This window comes from Poecilia formosa, unplaced genomic scaffold (genome assembly GCF_000485575.1).
Source record: "Poecilia formosa unplaced genomic scaffold, Poecilia_formosa-5.1.2 Scaffold122, whole genome shotgun sequence".
NCBI classification, from domain to species: Eukaryota; Metazoa; Chordata; class Actinopteri; order Cyprinodontiformes; family Poeciliidae; genus Poecilia; species Poecilia formosa.
Window position 1 is genome coordinate 143045 of NW_006800061.1, and position 18733 is coordinate 161777.

The following is an 18733-nucleotide window of genomic DNA, read 5'->3' on the forward strand; positions in this document are numbered from 1 at the left end:
ACTCTTCTAAAGTAACGCCGTTTTAAAACTGCAGCTGGAGAGCCGTAAAGCAGACGACTGCAGGCTAGGTACCAGCACGGATAGTCCAAGTAGATAGGTGTCAGATACTGTGCAATAATAAAACTTGGTGGGTGTTTATATTTTTATTCCAAGTCTACTGATCAAAATCGGAATAATAAATAAATATTAAATACGCTAGTATAACTGCAATAATCAATTTGTGATCATATTTTTGTGGCAGTAAGAATCATTGTTGGTGTAAAACCTTGAACATGTTTCTATATTTTTGTCTGAAAGTTTTCTGGAAATATTTTTGATACCCTGAAGCCGTAACATATTTTAATTTTTTTTTCCACAGAATCTCGTACCGGCCCATGCCTTTACAAACTTTCAGCCTCTTTCTGGTGTCTCACTTAAATTGCATTCATTTTTTTCCTTTTTGTATTTTGCTTCGCTTCACCCAACGAATCTTATGTCAACATATCAGTGCCATTTGAATGCTGCATCGTTGAGGACAAAACACATTCTAATGTAAAAATGAAAGCCCCACATTAAAAAAAAAAAAAAATCTTTTTTTTTTTTAAATTTTTTACAAAATGTCTTTTTTTTGTTCCACAGACATAGAGGTCCCTATGGGGCTTTGGATAACTCAGAATTGGTTTAAAATCTGGAACAATTTTACTATGAAAACAAGGGGATGAGGGGAGAGGAAGGGAGAGAATCTTCTGCTGGTGTGATTTGCACACATACAAAAAAAAAAAAAACCAACAAAATAAAACACGCGCCAATTAAATCTGCACCCAATAATGTCCACTCTCGCTCTACTGTGTGCATGCAAAAAAAACACTCTTGTCACTATTACTCACACTCGCACTCATCCACTCTCACACAGGAGGGACAGCAGTCACTAAGCGTGCAAATGAAGTTGCACTCCACGTCTGAAAGCGTCTCTTTCTGAGAAAGGTCTTGGTTTATATATATATATATATACACACATACATATATATATATATATACACACACGTGTCTCGATGATGGAAAGCACACCTCGCCACCAGTGTGTGACCCCCTCACAGTGGATATGTAACCTGTGGATCACTCTGTCCTCCTCCTAGGTAGATTTAACGGAGTTGTGCACAGGCTAGCTCGACAGGAGGGAGGGAATGGGGGAGCTGTCCGTGACGGATGTTAAATAAGGGGAATAAAAAGTTTTTTTTCCCCCCTCCTAAAGCTGAGAAACAGAACGTGGAATCTTCACGCTGAAGTTTTCCTTGGGCACTACATGAGCAAGGGTTTGCCTCTTAAACAAGAATGAACACTATGACTATCATTAAAAAAAAAAAAAAAAAAACTTCAAACAGTTAGCATAGCCTATCGGTGTTCTTTATCAGCTGGTCTGTTGATGGTTTCACTGTGAATTTTCAGCTGAAGAATTTAGCAAGTAAAAAGAGGTAAAGGGGAAAAAAAAAAACACACACAGATGACCTACTATAGCCCTCCCCCACCCCACACGCACCATCCTCCTCTCTCAACAACAAGTTCCCCCACCCATGTCCATAGAGACATTAGAGAGTCTGAGACAAACGGGCAGACGGCTGTAGTCCGGCAAGGAGAGGGGCTGGTCCGCCCCGTCCGTCTGGAGGCATCGCGAGGATGCAGCGGGCCCCAGGCTCAGGGTGGAAGTGGATTTCCTCAGATACTTGCAAAGAGCTGGCATGTCTACTGACACCGGAGCAAAATGGAGGACGAGGGGGGGGGTCAGTTAGAAGTGAGGAGAACAGCTGTTACAGTTCATCAGAGGAAGATCCCGCTGAGTTCTGACTGACTTTCCAGGCCTTTAGAAAAGGGATCCAAATTTTTTTTTTTTGTGTGGATGCGGACCCAAAATTCCAGGGAGTCTGTCGTCATGTCCACCATTTGTCTAGGCCGGTTCTGGAGCCATATTTTTCTCGCTTTTTGTTTTCTCAGATGGGTCGGTGACATTTGTTGGGTTTTTCTTCGCTTTCTCTCTGGTGATATCAAATTGTATTTGCCCATTTACGTTTTGTTACACTGTAGGATTCTTGGGTTGTTGTCAAATTGAGACGTCATCTGCTCCGTAGGTCACCATCAACTGTCCATGTTACTGCTGTTTTCTGAGGAGACGAAAAGCAAGCAGACATGCAACTCGTCATTATGGGTTGCGAGAACAGCTCCCGTTTGAACGTCATCCTCTTACCGTTGAGTCCGTCTGCCTCTTGCGAATCGAGAAATGGAGCGGGACCCCAGATGCGCACTGTGCCGTCGTCCGAGGCGGACGCCATGAGGCCCGGGATGGCTGGGTTCCAGCTCACACAGTTAACGGTGCGTGTATGGCCTGTGAGCTCGGCAATAGGAAGTTCGCCACGCCTATGCCAGATGTACACTTTATGGTCTGGTGGGATTGACGACAAAGGTTGTGCACAGATGGAAGAAAATAGATTTAGAACAGGGGAAAGAAATGCCACCGCTCCGAGCGACGACGATAATCAAAGAGACAAAAGATTACATGTCGTCTTCAAATTTGAAGTCTTACCGCAATTTCTCGAAAGAATCCTTTGCACTTTGTCAAATTTTAACCACATTTCGAATTGCATTTGAACAGATATTGAATTTTATAAATTCACGTTTTTTGTGATGGATCCGAATCATAGTAGTAAATAATTATGAAGCTGAAGGAAAATTATGCTTTTTGTTTTTTTTTCTTTCCAACAAATCTTTGAGTTATTAAAAGACTGATTTTTTTTTTCTCCATAACAGAATACACTTGATCAAAATCAGCTCATTAAAGCTCTGGCGGTCTTTGTCTCACTCGGAATCTATAAACTTTTCTTCAAAGGTTTTCTTCCAGGATTACTCTGGATTTTGCTTTATTCGTCTTTCTTACAATTTAAACCAGCTTTCCTCTCCCTGCTGAAGAGAGGTATCCCCACACCATGACGCTGCCACTATCATGTTTCACAGTTGGCATGATGTGCTAATTTCCCAACAAATATCTCTATGTACTTCTATAAATAATATATTTTTTTGTTGTTTTAGAGACTGAATGTAGAAAAAAATAGATGTTCTGTCCAAGAGTTGTTGGTTCAGAAAAGGCTAATGAAAAAAAAAAAAAAACACCTTGGTAGGAGATGCTTTCCCACATTAGGGTAAATAAATTTAGTTATACTGTGAACTATTTCCTGTCAATGGCCTTCAGCTGCCTTTTAACTGTACCTTCGCTGCCACTGGCGATGAAGTCTTCGTTGTGTCCTCCAAAGCAGGAGTGGATGGTGTAGAAGCCCTGGGTCACACCTTGGTACTTCCTCACAAGCACCCGATCTTGAAGATCCCACAGGTGCACTCCCTATGTTGAAACCAGTTTCAATTCAAAATTCTACTTAATTTAAAAATACTTTATTAATCCCCAAATCTATTATATTTCTCCAATATTTATTTAGTCTATTAAATAAGTCTATTTATTTGTTTGCAAGCACCTCGATAGAACTGATGAGCTTACCTGAGTTGCTACATTTAACAAAGCTAATCTACCGTTCTTTGAAACGGTAAAAGACATGATAGGGTGGTCCTCTTGAACTCTGTAAAAACAAAAACAAAACAAAACAAAAAAAAAACGTGAAAATAAATTAGCTATCTGCTATTAAAATGAATTACATTAAGTCACATCTTTCAATCTCATTTCAAAATATACATACATGTTTCTGTCTGTGAGGTCCTCAAAGTTGTACCCTCTGATACGCTGATGGGTGTCCGAGGCCAGCACAGTCTTCCCATCGCTCAGGCACCACAGGCACTGAACTCTCACCCCCTCCCACGAGTCCAACAAGTTCCCGTCCAGGTCCTGACAACGCAAACCCAGTCAAACATCAGAAGAAGAATGAGCACAAATGCTAATGTCTAAGTATGTAAAACCAGTCAAGAAACACTAAAAGACCTACAGTTGAAATTGCAGCAAAAGGTAGTTTTATAAAGTTTTTAAATCAGAACTAAATACAAATAAGCACCACGCTTCAGGTCTATATGTCATAATATCCTTCCACTTCACAAACATGCACTATTTTGTGTTTGTGGCTCACATGGCAATAAAACACTACGATGTTTGTGAATGTGGCAAAATGGGGAAAAAAAAAAAAAAGAAAGAAAATAATTGTGTTTGAAAAAGTTGGTAAATGACCGGAGGACTTACACACTGATAAAACTGCCCCCTTTGTCCACCGGTGACAAAGCGTTTGCCGTCAGGATTCCAGGCCACACTGGTAAGACTGTCTTCGTGGGACTGGGACATCTTGGTCCGCAGCTCCCCCGTCTGGCAAAGGAGGGTATTTATAGAGAAACACAGAGAAGGAAATGGGGGAAGGGAGAGAGAGCGAGAAGACACATTGAGCAAGAGAGGGGGAGGGATGAGTAAGAAAAAAAAAAAGAGAGAGAGAGACGGGAGGGGAGAAGAGAGGATGGGTGAAAAGAAAAGGTCATTGAGTACAAACGGCACACTACAGGGTATCCATAGCACTTTTCAGACTTGGGATACGATTAATGGTGCTTAGATAACCACGTCATACCGAGGATGGCTATGAGGAGACACACTTACCGCGTGTCAAGCTGAATGATACAGAAACAGTGATATAATGTATGAGATCAGAGTACCCCAAATAACACCAACAGCATATAAATAAATTCTGACAGCTGAAGCATCTTCTAAATGTGTAGAAGAAAATATCTCTGTATGACTACGTTCATTAATTGAGGTATGAAGCCAACAGCCTGTGCCAACAGCAAAGGCTCAATTTGTTGTCTGAATGGTGTTGAAAAGAATATTTAAGGATACTTTTTAATTTCCTTCTTCCTTTTTATTCTACCTGGACATTCCAGAGCCAGAGCTCAGAGCAATCGTCAGGTCCACAGGCGATCAGGTAGGTGTCGTCAGGACTCCAGGCTAAGTAGGAGACGCCGTATGCGTGCCCTTCCAGGGTTCGCAGCAGCTTCAGTTGGTGGCTCTCCTACGTGGCAAGCACAAATGAAACATTACTTGAATAAGAGACTTTATAATGGCATTTTTAACTTTATTTCATTCAGATTTACCTTTCATCAGACTACTTTTTAGAACATTAAATAAACTCACTATTCTGTAAGAGTTTCTCTACTGGTTTAGTGAGAAACTCTGTTAAACATGATTAATCTCATGCAACAGTAGCAAGACAAAACACTTGAGAGCATACAAGGAGAACTAGATCCAGGTTGCCAATCTCTGGTGTTTCAAATAGATTTTCAGCTGAACGTTTGCAGAAAGGACAACATTAAAGCCGTTCCAGTGCTTTAATCTTGAGCTAATTCTTAACCGGTTCTATTAAAGAACCTGTTTTGTTTTCCATAATCTCTGAGCTAATTTCAACCCATGCCATTGTGTTCTCATCCAGTAAATGTTTGATCTTCTCTCCGTTTCCGTTTGAGGAGGATCGTGTTGCACAGAGACGGCTTAAATACACCAGTCGCATTATTTATCTCAGCAACTCGGCAAACAAAAATTCTACCATCACCTGAGTTTCTTAACACCTTAGGGACAAAGCTCTGTTTTCTTGCTAGTTTCTGTCTTAAATTATATTTGCTTTTGCAATAGTAGATCATGTTGCAACAGCACATTTTAAATTCCACTCGTTATATTTTAACAGATGAGCACACACCGTCTCTTGATCATTTGAAAGTATATATTTTTTCTAGTTTAGACCTAAAAAGAGACTGCAACTACTACAATCTACCAACAGACTGCAGTCGAATGAGTAAGGCGTGTATGTTTGCACACTCACCGGGTCCACTTGCCAGATTATGACAGTCGTGTCTTTGGAGCCAGTCGCTAGTTTGGTGCCATCGTTTGAGAATTTGCAGAACCACACTTCATTACAATGCTCTGTCAGAATCTGCTGGGTGTAACAGGGAAACTGTTTCCTGCAGAAAGAAAACAGATTGATTTTTAAAAGTCTACAAAACCCACCGGTGAATGAGTTTTGAAAATTCTACAACAGAATACAAACTGGCCCTCAAAATGTGGCGTTTGTAGTATTTTCAGATGTACAGAGAGAACTGAAATTTGAGAATGCATAAGAGTCTATGTGATGTTCGTCCTGCATAATTTAGCTAAAAAAAAAAAAAACACAACAGAAATGTGGTGGGAGGAATATTGCATTTCTGTGGATCCTTGAGTAAATACTTTATTAAAGCACATTTACATCCAGTTTCAGTTTTTGCCAACTTTGTCTTACAAAAGTTCTCCAAATCTATGAGATTGTGAGGACAAGCTAGGCCACTTCAAACAATACATGTTCCTCTCATGAAGAAATTATTTGTTGATTTGGATGTGAAAAAAAAAAGCTTTCCTAAATATAATGGAACATGAAAGTACATTAAAGAAAAGGAGGGGAGACATATACGCCACATGTAAATAACTTAAATTATAATGAAACTAGTACAAAGGAACGCACAAATGCTTTACCATTTGAAGCAAAATCACTTGTGATTTTCAGTTTATTGTGGTGCTGATAAAATAAAATCCCCTGTTTTGTAGCTGACCACTATTTGGGACTATTGGTCACTTCATCCACTGACAAAAACCACATTGCTTCCTATGTTAAAGCAGCCTACGCCTGTCACAATACAGCAATTAATTGCACGATAAATCAAAATGAACTTGATCATTTCCATTCCGGTTCATTTTGTTCAAAGACACATCATAATCCATTTTACTTATGGGTTTGGTTGTGTGTGGATTTTATTTTCGTTTATCGTTTTTGGTTGTATTGTTTTATTTGGGATGTTTAAAATATCTTCCAGTTCTAAGTGTTCTTCATAAAATTAAAGTTTATTGGTCTTTAAGAGAGCAAGCGTTTGTTCTTATGCCATTATCAATATATTACTTGGAAAACAGTCTCAAAAGAACAATGTTATTGTTTATCGCAATAAATTCTAGGACAATTTTTTGTCCAGTAAAAATTGTTATTGTGACAGGCCAACATAGCGAATGATACCCGGGCTAATTAACCAGCTAATATGTAATAGAAGCGGAAATATTTATCTATTTGTTGTTTAAAAAAATCTTCAAGACCACTGTTTTAGATGTGACTACTTAAAATTTATCTCACCATCTGTGTGACTGCAGTAGAATTTATTTTTTCCGTTGACCGAATATATTAAAGCTCAGTTGATTATGTTGACAGCCTCAACAGGCAGTAATGAGGGGAAAACCAACATCATGCTTCCCGCTTGTGTCCAACCCTCCTCAAACCATTTTCTTTTTTACCAACCTGCTGCAGACATGATCGAGGAGAAGGGAGACTGAATCCAGGTTGTTGTCCAGCTTGGTGTTGTGATAAAGACAGCGATCCCTCTGCAGTTCCACCGCTTGCCGCAGCAAAGTGTGTAGTCGCCGAGGAGGCAGCATCACGGATGGGGGCAGGTACGCTGCAACATGGTCAGAAAGCGGGAAGATAGTTCGCCTCAGCACATCAAACGTACGTGTGGAAGCTGGGCAACATGTGCTAGCTCCACAGGCTGATTAAACGGAAAGCATCTCCTCACTCTGTAATTTATCCAGGAGCCTGGAGCGAGAGGCTGTGCCCTTGCCCTCCCACTCTGCCTTGGCTCGGAGGTCGTCGGCATGGCTACACATTAGGTACCTGCAAGAAAATACGAAGTCAAGGTTTAGGGAAAACAAGATTCACTGTTGGTAAAAATCAGAAAAACTAACATGATTCATCGCACAACCCAAACTATATTAGATGCAACATTTCTTGTATAATTTCTCATTTAACCTACAACGCTGGTCACAGTAAATCAAAACGACAATTATTCTTTTTGCACAACACGCCCATGCTGTATTATGTGTACCGTATATCATTCTTGTCTGGAGGCGGACAGCAAATAATAAGGAAAAACTAACCAAAAATGCCTAGAAAACTGAATATTTTTAATTAAAACAATATTTTAACATACAGTCAATGAAAATGCCTGGACAAATCTAATTTAATAGTCAGTCATGACAAGGGGCAGCGCTAGTCATTTGGGCTCCCTAAGCTACGAACAACACAGAAAAAGAAGTAAGGTGGACAGGAGGTGAAGCGAGACTCCATACGACACGCGATTATCACGTCGCTGTTCTTTTCCTCTTTTCCACCCACATCTCTTAATGCCTTTTGAGGGCATATTCAGACTGCCTGCTGGACTTGAGATTGAGGCATCTTTTTTTTCTCTTTTTCTTGACCAAATGTTGTCTTTGCACGAATTGTACCTTGCTTCACACATTTTTTAATACATCATAATTACTGTAAGTGTGACGAGTTTCCAAGAGCCTGATCATTTGGTGCCCTATGCACCATGTCAATCTTGCATGTCAATCTTGAAGACACAACATTATGTATAGTCTCATATCAGGAGCTGGGTTTATTGTTATACCCATATTATTCACTGTGTTAATTGGGGTAGAAGCAACCTGTTGACTTAAGAGCAGCATACTGCTAGCAGGCGTATTACAGGGTCACACTGGTTTCTGAATGAAACATACATTTAAATATCACTGACTGTATTGTCATAGAGACTTGTGTAGTTCGTTTTACAACATTCTTTAACATGAGCACTGCTTATTTTCTGAAATCATGAGAAAGTAATGACGATGCCCTCAGCCAATGAATACACATGAGCCGGTTGGAACCAACCGCAGCCCTTGGAGACATTTGTTGTGATTTAAAGTTGATCCCAAAAATGTCCCAGATGAGGCTTTCTGCTACATCCCAGTAAAAATACAAGGCTGGCCCATTCTTAGCAACAACAAGCTTGTCTGACCGACACTTAAAATAACTGTAAAAACTCAGACAGCAAGCAAGACATGAATAATAACCTACAAACATAAGAAAGGTTGACAACTGGCACATTGGCAAAATACAAAACAGAGTAAAAAGTCCTAAAAAGGCAAAGTGATACTGTCGCCAAACTCATCACAGCAGGTAACAGATTAAAGCAGTAATTCTTTAACTTTAAAACCAAAATGACACTTATACAAACAGTATTAAAAACTAACAAGCCCCTAATACACAAATAAAGCAAATCAGGTCTTAGCTTACTTGTCTCACTTAATGAAAGTAAAAGAACAGCTAGGTCCTTTGATGTCTTTTTAATTCCTCTGCTGTTCCCTAATTCCTCCACAACACCAAGCTAACATCTCATCTTTTAAGACTCCTTGCAACAACTGACTACAAATTCGACCTAATCTAATCTTATATTTTGCCACAGTTTCAGCTTTTAGTTGCTTGCTTCCTACAGAAGCACTGCCCAAGTAGCCAGTGGCAGTTTTTGTCCATTCAGTTTTTTAAGAAGCTTCCCTTTGAAGTTAATGCTAAGTGTTTGAACTTCTCATCTTGTTGGCCATCTCTGCTTTTCATCTTTTCATCAAAGCTCAGCTGATGATAGTTTATTTCATCTGCAAATGTACCGTATTTTCCGCACTATAAGGCACACCGGATTATAAGGCACATCTTCAATGAATGGCCTATTTTAAAACTATTTTCATACATAAGGCGCATAGAATCGACACTACAGTTAGGGTTGCCACCCGTCCCATATTGAACCTAAACAGGACGCGATTTGTTCCGTACTCTACAAATGTGGATGTGTAATAATAAAGAAATGGTCCCCGAGTACTTTATATAGTAAGCTGCCCCAGTCATTGTTCTACTCACGGTGTTGGTGTTGCGATATTGTGCCCAACTGCTTTTTGGGTAACACAGACCAAACGACACGCTGCCGCCGCAGTCTCCGTCTCTCTTCCCCCACACCCTCCCGGCTTTAAATGTATAGGGGCTGGTCCCTTGGTAACCCTAGTCGAAGCACTTTGGATGAATGTCTAAAGCCACTTTGTTGACATAAAGAATGTCAACAAAACAGTCCGACTCCGGTCGGCGAGGAGAGCCTTCCGCGACTGGGCCAGGGCGTGGGCGGACGATGGTCACCCTTCTCCGTTCGCTCACAGCATGTTTGTGGAGAACGTGGTACTAAATGACCTGCAGACGACCTGATTCTAGACGGTCGGTAGGTAGATAGGTCAGTCAAACTTTATTAACAAACCAGCGTTCTGACAACTATCCCAGCATGCACCGCGCGCTTCTTCTTCTACGGGCGAAAATGAAGTCGGCGGCTGCTTACCGTAGTTGCTAGACCTGTTGTGGTTCAATATTGGTCCATTTATAAGGCGCACCGGATTATAAGGCGCACTGTCGGCTTTTGAGGAAATTGAAGGTTTTTATGTGCGCCTTATAGTGCGGAAAATACGGTATATCAAAATTCAAAGTACCACAAGCTGTGTTGTGATGAATAAAAGAACAAACAATAAAAAAAAGAGCATGTTATAAGGTAAATATCATTTAAGAACTTAACTGCCAAAATTGTGCATTTTTACAAAAGTACATGTGTGGAGCTGTTTAAATTTAGTACTTTGAGTGAATCATTTGTGAAACCGGGTGAAACATCAGAAAGTACCCGCTGAGGACGTGGATCCGGTCCGTGTTGTACTTGAGCGGCGTCAGCTCTCCCCGGAGGACCTGCAGAGCCTCCAGGACCTTGCCGTCCTCCAGATACTCTAGGTACTTCTGTTGCAACAACAGGAACTTCATACGCTGAGGAGGAGGAGGAGAAGTCAACAATAAAACAATGGATAAAAGAAAAAAAAAACTTGGCTTTATGAGGTTATAGCATTAAAACGATTAAAGAAATCATTAATGAATGCATCTCTAAAATACTTAAAAGTACCACACATGGAGTACTGACAGCTGTAATTTATCAGCACAATCTTTAATCTTTGCCCTGAAAACACCAAAAAAAAAAAAAGCATGGGAATGAATCAACTTTAAGCCAAAAAGAGATTTCTCCCTGCGTTTTAAAGGTGTTGTGCTGCAGCTAAGCACTCAAAGGTAAACGATATCTATAAACCCTCATGGTGAGTTGAATATTCTATTATCTGATACTGTACTGGAAACTGTATAAAGGGAGTGGAGGAGCAGCTTCAGTCTAAGGATGCATGACCACATCTCCCACATGCTGTGTTGAATAAAGCTCCCCTACTTTGAAAAGATCCCCTGTTAAGGAAGCACACAGTGGAAGGCAGAAGCTGTTTTAAGATTCTGTTTATATGTTTGAAGTTATGATTCTGCCTATAAAGACCCAGGCAGCAACAACAACAAAAAAAAACAAAAAAACAACAAAAAACAGAAATCCCTATCTTTTTCCATGTGATTTACTAAGAAAAAAAATAAAATATGCACATATCTGAACAAAGTAATGCATTTTATAATCTATAAATGAAGGAAAATTTAAGTACTTGATAGTCTGACTTAGATGTAAATGAGGTGCTTTTATTTTTTTAAGATCACCTATTCCCACTATTCTAACTGGGACGTTCTGGGACACATGAATGTGCATCAGTTTGTCACTAAACACAACCGTCCTGGGACACATTGAAGGAGAACCCACAGACATGACCTCATGACCCCTATAAAACTCAACATGAGGGTTATTTTTAATAACCAGAGATAATAAATTTAATGGAATTCTCTTTAGAGAGAGAGAGAGAGAAAAAAAAAAAGACATTTTTTCTCAAAATGTTTTTTTATTTTTTATATATATAGATCAATAGACTTCAGAATGCTGCATGGGTGAATGTTTGTTCCTTGTATATTTTTTTTAGCTGATTGCACCCACTGCAATCCTTGCATAAAAGTTAGTAATTCAAAAAATGACTCATGGGAACAAAATCTGTATCAGACAAATGTCTTGTCACTTTTACATAAGAGTGCAGGCTAAAAAACTTTGTGCAAACAATTAAAAGTTATAGTTTACATTCTTCAGTGTCCGTCCGCTAATGTAGAGCTTTTTGATCTCTAACATTTTACTTCTCCCGTAACACATCTGTTCAGCTGTATATTTACCTTTATAGAGATTTTGCAGCCAAACTAAAGCAGCAAAATGCAACTCATCTAAACCTCAACGACGTTAATAACTGATTAATAATGCAGCTCGTGTGACTGGAAGTTTCGGAGATGAAGCGGAAACATCAGAGGTCCTTGCTGATGTCCAGTTTATGTCTCAGCTGGCAGCCCACCCCTGTGATGTGGCGACCTGCTCATCTGTGTGTAAAGGAAGTTACTGAAATCTGATCGCGCAGGACAGGAGTAAATGACAGTGCTTAGCGGGATCTACTTTTATCCGAATCAGTCGGGGTGTATTTTAATACCAGGTCTGAACCTGGTCTTATAGTTATGAAACTCATACCATTTAATATCAGTCTAAATTCTCATGATGTTTAACTCCAATTCAGAAAGCAACCACGGCAATGTTTTTCCAACAACTGCATACCCTGAGTGGTTAGGCTGGTACAGCAAGAACACAGGAGCCATATATAATAATGCAAAGGCATGACTGCTCAAATTATGGCCTTGTGTTGTAGAAACACACACTAAATAACTCCATTCCTTTATTCAAGCATGTTTAAAGCCTCTTTAAAAAATAAAAAATAAAAAACACACACACACACATTACATTCAAATGTGCATTTCTATCACGTGGTGCTTATTCTGGCATGTCGGCTGAGCTCATTTTTTAACATTACAAAACAATGAATGCATTGTTTTATAGGACGCTAAATTCAACTTTCTGTTTAACAGTTTGTCAGATTGTTAAATTTGGTAATAGCTAGCTTAATCAGCTTCCCCCCCCACTTCTATCCTTTGCATAAAAGGTTAACGAACCCAATAAAGAAGCATGAAGAACGGCAGAGATGTCAGAGCGTAAAGAGGATAATTAGCAGGTTGGACCGCAACACCGAACAGTGTATCATTTTTTTTGAACAGGAGAGGGAAAGTAATGGCTATTATTGGTCCTATGCTCCTTCTCCAACTACTTATCTAACTTCATGGTGTACCACTTCTTTGACATATTTGCTTTGTGTACTTTAAAAGGGAGCATCTTTAAACATGAACTTTGAAATCAAAACAAAAATCCAGATGGCAGAGTAAAGCACATCCAGTTACCATTTCAAGTGCAGCTTCAATTTCATTTTGAAAAGATTGGGAAAAAAATTATAAACAACAACTCAGCCATTTTCAAATGGCGAAAGCACCCGTTTCGAGCCCCGCGCACGACATTTCCACTGTTATTTTCAATTACACTCCAACCATTGTTGAAATCAACCCTCTCTGTCTCTTTATTTCGCGCCGAGGGTAACAGAAACGTGTTTACTGATCAGTGCAAGCAGAGACATCTTTGGTATTAAATTTGAGTCTTATCTCAGGGATGCAGCACGACCCCGACAACTGATACAAGCAGGGTTGAGACAACCACACATAAATTCAAGACAGCATCCACCCACACGCTGCATTTCTTAAAGTACACGACCCTGCAGCGACCCCTCTCCCAACTGCTAATTTTCACTGGGATGCAGGGCAGAATACGATTCTATCTAAAATTGATTTTTTTTTCCCCCTTTAAATTTAGCCATTCTATATATTTTTAATAGCACTGTTTTGTAATTTATGAAAGAGAGCAGAAAAAGCTCGACTCAGACATCACAGAGCATTGCAAACTAAAACAATACACTAAAAACCAGTAGGCGCTGTAGTTTGCTTTAAGTATGATTCATAAAAAAATGGCAAAGTACAACAAATTGAAGAACTAAAGATGAAAACAAATAAGCCAAAAAGAAATTATTCAGCAAAATAGCATATTCCTTCCTTAAATCCAGTGTGTGGTTCGTTTCTAACTCTTTATCCAGAACATTTGAGCTTTTTAAAACTCCACAACACAGGCCTGGTTTTCTACTGCTACAGTTCTGGAACCTCCAGCAGAGCCTGTGTGCTGACTGACCCGTCATTCAGACCCAGTTCAGGGTTTGGGCAAAGCGGGCGCTTACCACAATGGCGTTGGGAGAATGCATCAGTGCTCTCAGCTCGTTGAGATCATTCTCAGCCTGGATCAAAAACAAAGGGTACATGATGGTAGGGAGACACAGAGAGAAATTGTTAGCTCAGCAGTTTCAATGCATGCAGAGGAGGAAAAAAAAAGAAAGAAAGAAAAACAGCAATATAAACATTAAGTGGTAGAAATGGCATGGAAACTGTCCATGAGGCTTTCACAGCTTCCATAGCTTCCACGTTCTTTGATAAAACTGAGCAGAAGAAACAATCACAACTTAGATTTTACAAGTAGCTTTGTGGGAAGAACAAACCTGCCATCCACATGCACAAATTTACAACCACTTGACTTGAGCCCACACTGAATGCTTTTGGCTTAAGTTAATCATTTTTGCAATGCTTCTTTTTAACAAGGTCTGTAATTTTCTAAGGCTAACTTAAGCCCTAGAAACAAAGAAATGCAAGACAGCCTGAAAATTAAAAGAATGCCAAAACAAAACGTACATGTCAGACTGTGTTACATTCTGGACCAGAATTTTCATCAGTGCTGAACTCATTACTGGATTTAATTCAATGTTCTGATCAAATATTACAGATTTTATACAGTTCTAAAATGTAAAAGCATGTATTATCAACTATCATACAATTACAAAACTATCCAACAGAGTAAACCCTTAGTACAAAGCAATTTTGTTATGGAGATGAAAACAGTATTTATGGCATTCATATTTTTATTGTTGTTCACCACCTGATTTCTTGCCTAAACAAACATTCTAAAAACGACAACACATCACCTGAAATGATGCAGTCCGTAGTATTTTTCAATCAGCATCTTGCAAAAATATTTATACATCTGAAACTTTTTCACTTTTTACTATAGTAAAACCAGAGATTTCAATGTATTTTATTAGGAGTTTATATGATGGGCAGACACAGTAGAGCACACTACGGATGCACATTTCTATGTATTATTTGTTTGTACAAAAATTAGATGAAAAGTGGGACTGTGTGCACATTGAGAAACTATGTTTTTTTTTGTCTATTTTGTTTCAGGAAAGCTCAAGCTTAGGCAAAAATAGATGGGGAGTGTTTTCTGCCATACAGCATTCTGCATGGAGGGTATAGAGTTCAGTTTTGGTTTGATCTGACCAAAGCAACCTTCTTGCATGTGCTTGGCGTGTCTCTTATATGGCTTACTAACTTCTTCTGTGTTTCTTTCAATTTTTGTTTGAAATGTATGAGAACCTTTTTGCAAGTTTATTGACTGTATGACAAATTAAAAATGTCAAATGCACCAATTAATAACTGCAGAACAAAATTAAACTTGCATAACAGTTAGACCACAAAGGTAGGTCAATGCCTTTCTATGCAACCTGAAAGAACCTCTAAGATTCATGTCCTTTATTATGTACAATTTTTAAACAAACACACTTATTATTTTTATAGTGTGAATAGCACAACAGATTCAAAGCACATTCGATGTTTATCAAACCTTAACTCATCAATTATAGGCATCCAAACTAACCTTGTCCCACTCCCCCTCCATGACGTGGTTGCGGAATTTGGACGCTGAAGGGTGCTCCAGTCTGCAGCCTGATTCCTGCATCAGCAGGTCCACCGTCTGACTGCAGACACACACACACACACACACACACACACACACACACACACACACACACACACACACACACACGCACACACACGCACGCACACAAGCACGCACACAAGCACGCACACACGCACGCACACACGCACGCACACAGACAAGAGGGGAGGGGGTGGAGGGTTGGAGGAGAAGCAGACAAAGTTATGCTGATGTATAGACAGAAGACAGTAAAAAGGGAAGAAAAGTAGAGGATGGGTGACTTTGAAATTAAGCATGAAGGTGGCATCTCAGCGTCAGCAGTGAGTGGGTAATCAGAACTGTGAGCTCAGTCAGCAGGATGTCGAAATGTCAGAACATGATTATATGAAGTGACATGTCGGAGCTATTTATTGTCACCGTCGCATTTCTTTTTTGCGACAAAATGCAACCGAAAGGGTTAAGATGAGAGGCACGGCGGTCTGTGAGGACACTTTCAATGCAGAGGGGGCATCATCAACTCTACCTGGTGACATAAACTTAATAGCTCCCTATATCTGAGGGAAACCAACACAGAGCACTTGTGTCATGACCGGAGCATTATGTGTGGACAGTAGGAGGTTCATTAACATGGGGCGAGCTTTCTCTGCAGTTGACATCACCCTCTCAGCTTGTCAACCATGAACCATTACCATCTGTCCAAACAGCATCTCCCAGCTAAGGACACCATAAATGCGCCTGCCGAGATGCGAGCACGAGATAATGAAAACGAGGAGGCGCGGGGTGGCGGGGGAAGTTGGTGTGGGAGGTGCTGGAGGAGGAGGAGGGGAGGGGGGGGCAGACACCTTTCAGCATGATGACATCATTCTCAGGTATCAATGAAGTGGCGCAGCAGCTTTGTGTTCAGCCTCTCATCCAGCTGTCTGCAATACTGATTTCTCCTGTATTTCCCCTGCTGAAATATAGGGGCTGTGATTCATACCAGGCAATGCCATGTATCCCCCCCCCCCCCCCCTCTCATCTCTACCCTGCCACCTACCCCCCATCTCAATGGATAGAGCAACGTTAAGGCTGTCTTTTAAAAAGCCCTGTAATGGCTGCTTTTTACTTTCTCAGCTGGACAGCACAGATCAGCGCAGGTTTAAGCTTCTATACAACAGTCACTTTGAAAACGATGAGTGCACACACACATGCATATCCTGAAACCCCCACCGTGGCTATAATTAGATTCAAGCAAAGCGTTTCCATCTAAAACAGCTGGTAGAGAGCGCATTCCTCAGCCGCCATGAAACCATCTGATTCTGCTCATTTCAGGAACAAATGCCGTCTTCAAATAAACACATGCCCTCAATAAAATGCATGTCACAGGTTCTGGCTGACTGTTGACAAATATCTATGACGATGAGACACGGGAATTAGGGCATTAATGCTAGAGAGACATAATCTGCAGGAGACAGCCGTATAAAGACGAGAGGGGGGAAACAAATATCAAAATCTACAAAGCTGCACAAAATGACGGATATAAAGAAACGCGGAGTTGGAAAAGACGAGGAATAATAACCAGATGCTGCCTTGTTATTACAGGGGCTTTTACGCATTACACTATTATTTATGTTGCACCGGAGGTTAAACAAAAAGAAATTATTTTGCAGCCGAGCAAAAACAATACACGAAAACCCCGAATCGCACTGGCTTGACAATCTATACATTAACCTTAAAATTTCTCCGCAATTTTTTTTTTTTTTTTGCGCAACAGCCTTTGAACCGCAAACAGGTACACAACAAACTCGATAATCCTGCTTTAGCACCTCATTAAGAAGCTACCACAACATCCCCTTTAACACAAATAAAACACTTCATGTTGATGTGTTGTGAATAGATCGGACGAAAAAGTTAAGCCTTGTTTAGTGTGAATAAACGATACTAACATTGGATGATGTAATGCTTTTATCCAGTGCGAAATCCATATATGTTGACAGTACATCATGTCCTAATTTCAAAAACGTGCTTCGTGTTGCGTTGCATGCGATGAGCTGTTAAAACTGCAGCTTGTGTTTTATGTTGTGTTATATCTGATGTCAGGGCACAGCACCTCAGCGCAGCCAAATGCTATTAGCTTTGAAGCTAACTGTTATTGTGCAAGATGGACCCCTTCTTCCTACCAACTGCCGAGCTCACAGGCTAACTTACTACCCCATCCCCCCATGTTTGTGTCAAGCGCTCTAATAGCGCTTTTAGCAACTACACTATCATAAGAAAAAACAGTGATGTGGATTATACTTGAAATGTTCATCGCTAATATTTGATGTCTGCTGAAGTTTTTCTACGACTGACACATTGGATAAACTTACTTCAGCCCTAGTCCGTGGAGATGTTGTCCTATTAATCGTATGACATCTTCCTCAGTCTGCGACAGCCGTTTCTTCTTTTTCAACGAGCCCACCTCCGAACCCGAGGCCGTGGAGGTAGCCGAAGTCCCCGAACAAGGTCCAACCGAAGACCCGTTACTGGTACCGACACCGTTACCGTTGTCCGCGTTGGACAGAAGCCCGTTTGAGTGGTTTCCACCGGCCGAGGATGATGACTCCCCGTTTTGTGCGCTGTTCAGGCAGGGAAGCTCAGAGGATTCTTGTCCCTGACTTGCCCCGTTTGACTGCATGCTGTTGCTAAAGTTGTTAACGACACTTCGATTAAAGTGAATGGTAGAGGTGGTTTGAGAGTGTGCGGCAAGTCCTAGGACAACTCCAGAGAGGCCTGTTACAACGGCTGAAGCCCCGGGCTCTCCTGCTCCCTCCGCCGCCGAGGCTCGGTGTTTCTTCCGCGGGGGCGGCGACGCTCCGCCGGTGTCCGAGTCGGAGGAGGAGGAAGCGGAGGCCAGAGTTTCCTCACCGAGAGCGGCCGTGGTTAGAAACCGGCGAAGCTCCGGGTGGGAAATGTAGGTTATGCTTCCAGATTGAAGGCCTTGTTGCCAGACTCAGAGCCTAATGTCAGCTCGTTTTTGTTGATGTTTCTCTCAAAACAGCTGCAACTCTAATGGAGTCCTGACGCCCTGACGTAGCCGGAAATTCCTACACTAGCAGGCTTCCGAGTAGAATATAATCCATGGGTGGTGCATGGGAACATAGTTAGCATTATAACTAAATATTTGACAAAATAGAAGATAAAAAAAGTGTGTGAATGTTGTTTTTATGAC

At 40.7% G+C, this 18733-nt stretch overlaps 1 protein-coding gene across 1 annotated transcript; it reads right to left on the reverse strand.

The window, feature by feature from the left end:
• Positions 1–353: 353 nt before the first annotated feature.
• wdr26b (WD repeat domain 26b) lies at positions 354–18703 on the reverse strand. The gene is made up of 14 exons (XM_007560932.2): positions 17892–18703; positions 15484–15583; positions 13958–14014; positions 10534–10670; positions 7585–7682; positions 7311–7467; positions 5820–5958; positions 4875–5015; positions 4205–4324; positions 3714–3859; positions 3518–3596; positions 3235–3364; positions 2219–2413; positions 354–2135 (listed from the first exon to the last, which is right to left on the reverse strand). Exons 1-14 carry the CDS (start codon positions 18197–18199, stop codon positions 2110–2112), a joined length of 1833 nt encoding a protein of 610 aa, XP_007560994.1. The 5' UTR covers positions 18200–18703; the 3' UTR covers positions 354–2109.
• Positions 18704–18733: the final 30 nt, after the last annotated feature.

Coding starts and splice junctions, on each gene's coding strand:
- wdr26b (XM_007560932.2), bottom strand. CDS start 18,199: ATGCAGTCAAACGGGGCAAGTCAGGGACAAGAATCCTCTGAGCTTCCC. Junction 15,584..17,891: donor CTCCACGGACTAGGGCTGAA/GTAAGTTTATCC, acceptor GTGTGTCTGCAG/TCAGACGGTGGACCTGCTGA. Junction 7,683..10,533: donor CGGATCCACGTCCTCAGCGG/GTACTTTCTGAT, acceptor ATTTTCTTGCAG/GTACCTAATGTGTAGCCATG.